This window comes from Lolium rigidum, chromosome 3 (assembly GCF_022539505.1).
Source record: "Lolium rigidum isolate FL_2022 chromosome 3, APGP_CSIRO_Lrig_0.1, whole genome shotgun sequence".
NCBI lineage: Eukaryota > Viridiplantae > Streptophyta > Magnoliopsida > Poales > Poaceae > Lolium > Lolium rigidum.
This window is the reverse complement of record NC_061510.1, coordinates 142,147,474-142,152,638: the sequence shown is the minus strand read 5'-3', so window position 1 is coordinate 142,152,638 and position 5,165 is coordinate 142,147,474. Positions and strand designations below refer to the sequence as shown.

At 44.0% G+C, this 5,165-nt stretch overlaps 1 protein-coding gene across 1 annotated transcript; it reads left to right on the top strand.

The window, feature by feature from the left end:
- The first annotated feature begins 1,271 nt into the window (after positions 1–1,271).
- LOC124698321 (phylloplanin-like) lies at positions 1,272–2,107 on the top strand. The gene is made up of 2 exons (XM_047230811.1): positions 1,272–1,475; positions 1,590–2,107. The coding sequence occupies exons 1-2, from the start codon at positions 1,310–1,312 to the stop codon at positions 1,922–1,924; spliced, it is 501 nt and encodes a 166-aa protein (XP_047086767.1). The 5' UTR covers positions 1,272–1,309; the 3' UTR covers positions 1,925–2,107.
- The last annotated feature ends 3,058 nt before the right edge of the window (positions 2,108–5,165 follow it).

Here is a 5,165-nt window from a genome sequence, read left to right as displayed (position 1 = left end):
ATTTGTTGATATATACTCCCTCCATTTCATATTAGTTCTCGCTGATTTAGGTGATTTGTTGATACCTACGCCCTCCATTTCATATTAGTTCTCGCTGATTTAGTGCAATCTTGTACTAAACTAGCGACAATTAATGTGGGATAGAGGAATATCATTTTTTTTTGCCGTGAAGCGTTGTCACTACAGTACCATAGATATGGATTATAGCCAAAAAAATATTGTGCCAGAGCCTGGGTATAACCCTCCTACCCAAAATAGGTTGCGAAGTTGATCATATATATTGATAAAAATATAAACAAATACAGTGAAAAATTAATATTTTTAGAATTGTCTTGAGATATATTTTCATATTATATGCATTTGGTATGGTAGATATTCGTATTATTATCTACATTCTTGATAAAAGTTTACAAAGTTAGACTTCCACGGAAAATTATGCCCAACATGATATGGACATGAGGGAGCACTAGAAAGTTAGTTGATGTGAGTGATTTTTTTTTTCCTTCAGAATCAACCTATTCAGCATCTTAGAAACAACACTCAACACTCCGCAAGGGTACACGCAACTGTTTTCAGGCTTAGCGTGCTTCCTGTATTAGGACTTAGAAGACAACTGCTTCGTGCAAAGATAATTTAGCAGATCGTCAGCAACCAAAAGCTAAGGCGCAGAACAAATCGAACATGAGAATGAAGTACGTATCCGATCGACAAGGACGTGGCTGTATTTTCTGCCGTCTTCTTGGCAGTGTTAGGCACATGAACCAAAACAGATGGATAATTCCACGCCCACGGATCACGCGCGCACCCTACGTAGCTAGCTAGCTACTTAGCTAGTATCCTCCGCATGCTATCCGTTGGATGATCCAAGTAATCAGGCATGGTCCGTGCCATTATTTGCCAATAATAAGGCGTGTCCTCACCTCGGATCAGAAAGGTAGCGCGTGCGATACAAAATCTCTAGCTTGGCATGTGCTGCTACTGATCCATGCATGCAAGGGTGCCCGTCAACCGATGGAGATCTTCGCTGCTTGGACCATGCGTTTAGGGGCCAAGTTGTTTGGAAATTTGGATCCTTCCATGCCCGACGCGGACGACAGCGTGCCCAGCTCGGACACTACAAAGCATGCGCACGGTGATTCACAATAACCTGCAAGTTCTGCAGCTACCTAGTCGTGAAAAACCGCAGCAACTTGGCCTCCTCACACGCCTATAAGACGGGGAATCCATGCAGCAGAATTAGCACCACACTCAGCACAGCACAGCAGATATCCTCACGCATATAACAGGGAGGTCGAGCAGCTCCGAGGTAATGGCAACCAAGAGCCTTTTCATCGCCGCTCTCCTCCTCGTCACCGTAGGCATGGCGCCGCACGGTGCGGAGGCGGACACGCAGCTTCCCCTCGGCATCATCTCCGGCATAGTGCCATGCAGCACCGGGAGTTCCATCAATGTGGCTGCGGTTCCGGTGTTCCCGAGTAAGTACTGCGGCCTCTCTAGCTAGCTTCTTGCCTGGAAGCCATTGCCACTGTGCCACAAGCTATATCCCAACCACCAGACTGTCTGACGCTTTGCTTCTTTTCTCCGGCCAGACGCCGCGGTGCAGGTGGTGTGCGGCGGCACGGTGGTGGGCGCCGCGAAGACGGACGGCAGCGGGGCCTTCACCATAAACCTGCGCATGCTCTCCACGCAGCTGCTCACCTCTCTGCTCCAGAAAGAGTGCAAGGTGGTCGTCGTCACCCCGCTGGCAGCATGCAACGTCTCCCTCGCCAGCGTCACCGGCACGCTGACCGCGCCGGTGCAGATTCTCGGTGCTGACAGCGGCAGCAGCGGCCTCGGCGGACTGATTGGCCTTATCGGCCAGATCATCAGCGGAGTCGTCGGTGGCGTCCTCAACATCGCCACAGCGCCATTCTCCGTCATGTAGATGGTCGGCTGTAAGTGGCCGTGTCCGTCCTCCATTGACGAATGACGATGCGACGGCGGACCTAAGTAAACACTACGTGCCAATTATTGGACCAAATGGTCAACTATCCCCACTTCAGTACATCCATAAATCTACTCCCATGATATGTGTTACTGCTTCTAAGAAGCATACATAAGCAAGTGTATTGCATCCAGGGTTTAAAATTTCGCGAAACATTGGCGAATTTTCGCGAAATTTCGTTCGTTTCGCAGGTCAGCGAAAGATTTGAATTTCGCTCAAAAAACTTCGTTACTATCAAACTTACCGAGTAAAATCCTGCAAAATACACTTTGTCTTCAATAATTTCATTAGCATGGTGGTTAGTCATACAGGATGCAAGCTGGGCGTCATTAGTTCGAGTACCACCAGATGACATGATTTTTTTGGTTTAGTTTCATTTTCATGCTGAAATTGAAGAAAAAAAAAAATCTAAAACAGTATACATAGCTAGGAAGCGAACATGGACCAAACACAACGTCAAAACATTACGGACCACTAGAACGGTAATGCATATAGTTCGAATATTGTTTACTTGAAGATAAAATTGATTCAAATTCAAATAAAACTTGCTAATTCGTCCAAAATATTTTGCGAAATTTACGAAATTTCGCAAATTTCGTTGATTTTGTGGTTCAGCGACATTTTTACCCAAATGAAATATTTTTCCCTGCTCTGAGAATGCATCGTGTATTCGTTTGTGAGAAATCAAAGCTACCATGTGTGATTCTATATTATGGCCTCGTTCGGTTTGTGGCAATCCGAGGGGGATTGGGGTGGATTGTGGTGTTTTAAATCTCAAACAAGTTAAAATACACGCCAATCCACTCCAACACACTCCAATCCATCCGAGTAGGGGATCAACCGAAAGGCTTATATGGGATGGGATTGAGTGCTTGCTTATCAGCTTAGAGCATTGTGGAGACCCGACATACCACTGCATGGTGTAGTATGCAAGTCTGATATAACACCAATGAAACATCGTTCCACTAGTATTATATCGCTCAGAGTGGTACAACAGAAACATATGCGGGTCCAAGGCATGTCTATAGAATTACAACATTGACTCTATTACATAAGATCATCACAGCCTCCTACTTTACAATGAGGTAAAACTGCAAATAAACTCCAGAAGAACGACTCGTAGTCTAGTCTTATCACGAACTCTATTTGTAGAGTATTTAACTAGCTATAGAGGCTATGAGTAGATTCTAGCTAAATAGGAGCTATGTTTAGGAAGCTAGTTCCTTTCTATGGCTAAACTAGGTTTTCTCCTTGTTGGATGTGGTATCTGACTCCTCTGACAGGGTCCTGTCTCTTGAAGTAGTTGTTGGACTCCTCGGCCTTCGAGTTGCACTGTAGATCCTCCTTCGATGCCTCCATATCTAAGCAGGGGATTTAAGAGTGGGATGAGTACGAGCGTACTCAACAAGTTCATTATAGGAAAGAGGTGTTTAATGCACTAGCTACGACATTAGACCAGAAAGTCTAATACCAATACAGGTTTTCATAATCATTTCTTCAAAAGGTTGCTTTTATTCGGAAGAACTATGTCCGTCAGCCTTCACCGGTTTACTAGAACTTCATGGAGTTCCTTTCCGGCAGCGTTCGCAGATTCCATATCCCGGAACGAGAGTGACAGGTCACGGTTCTTTACACTCGCAGAGGTGTGTTGTTTTACCCATAAGAGATCTTAACCTTGGTGCCAACCGAGCCGCGAGCTCGTCCACACTTCCTATGGTGTGAGGCCCGGTATAAGGTCTAGCCAATCATGTTCCTCCGCTACCTCGCACACCCACCCTTTGTTGCAAATCCCGACCCTGGGTCCTCGCCGGTCCCATTATTCCCACTCACGGGTGGACCCCGACCACGACAACAGTTTGGGACTCGTTAACCAAACTCCTTCGCCGGTAGCTGCAACCCATCATAGACCGCAATACCGTGGGGACTTAAGGCTTCCCCAGCCTACCGCTTGTTCTTCGGGCGACAAGTGTCTACGGACGATGCCGTGGGGACTTAAGGCTTCCCCGACCTACCGCTTGCCCCGACGAGATACAAGTGTCTACGGTAGAGCGCATCCGTTGATGTACGAGAGGTGGAAACACTTTTGACTACTCCGTCCCACTCCGGATCTTATGGTTAACACGGGTATTACGACACAAGAATCACTGGACGACATTTGTTGTTTAATCCTAGATGGATATAAACCCTTGCAATGGAACCTCCACCATATCAACACAATCCATGGTTCCATTGCCCACCACATAGTCATATTCATAGTTATGAAAATAGTGGTTTTGCTTTTTATGCAATAGTGATAAACATAGTACTTTGCAAGTAATTTGGTAAAAATACTCAAATGACATGAGCAAGCGATGAACTTGCCTTTCTTGACTGCAAGATTATGCAGGCAAGATCTTCGATACGCAATAACTCCAAATTCTGAAATAGCATCATCGTCCGGTAAGGACGATGTTTAAAAGATTGGCATGGATGCAACAATGCATAAGTATGAGATGCAATCGCTCTAAGCGTGACCTAACCCCGATGATTTAGGATTAGTGAGTTGTAAGGATTTCTTTAGGGTGTGTTGCACTTTTAGAGATGGTTCGCAAACAAGGTTCTTATTAGGGTTGATTACTTGGTATTATAAATAAGCAATGCAATATATCACAATATTAATATTACAAGCACACATCAAAGAGAATTGGTATAATCCTAACATGTATTGAATAGTGGTTGATTTAAGCACTAGATGGCATGGTTAATGATTAATTATCATATACTTCAAAAGAATAACTTTTGAAGAACATGTTCTTTAATAAAGAACAAGTATGATAATTAGGGTTGTGGAGTTCTATGGTTTATTATGGTTTTATCTAGTTTCTGGAGTAAGTATAAGATGGATCACAACATAGTTGGATTCATCAGCAACTAGGCTTGATTGGTTTTACTTAAGCATGAGAAACTTAAGCAATTAATTATCCATGGTTGGTATACCTTGCTGGTGATAGCTGGTTATTGGCTATAGGTCCTATTAGGTAGGATTGATGGTGATTCCTCATTTTCTTCAAAAGAATAACTTTTTAAGAACATACTTCTCAAGTAATAAGAAGTATTGCAATTAGGTTGAGATGGTCTAGGTTTTACTGTTAGTTCTATTAAGTAAGGAGTAATTGGCTCCTAAATAGGATGGTTGATAAGT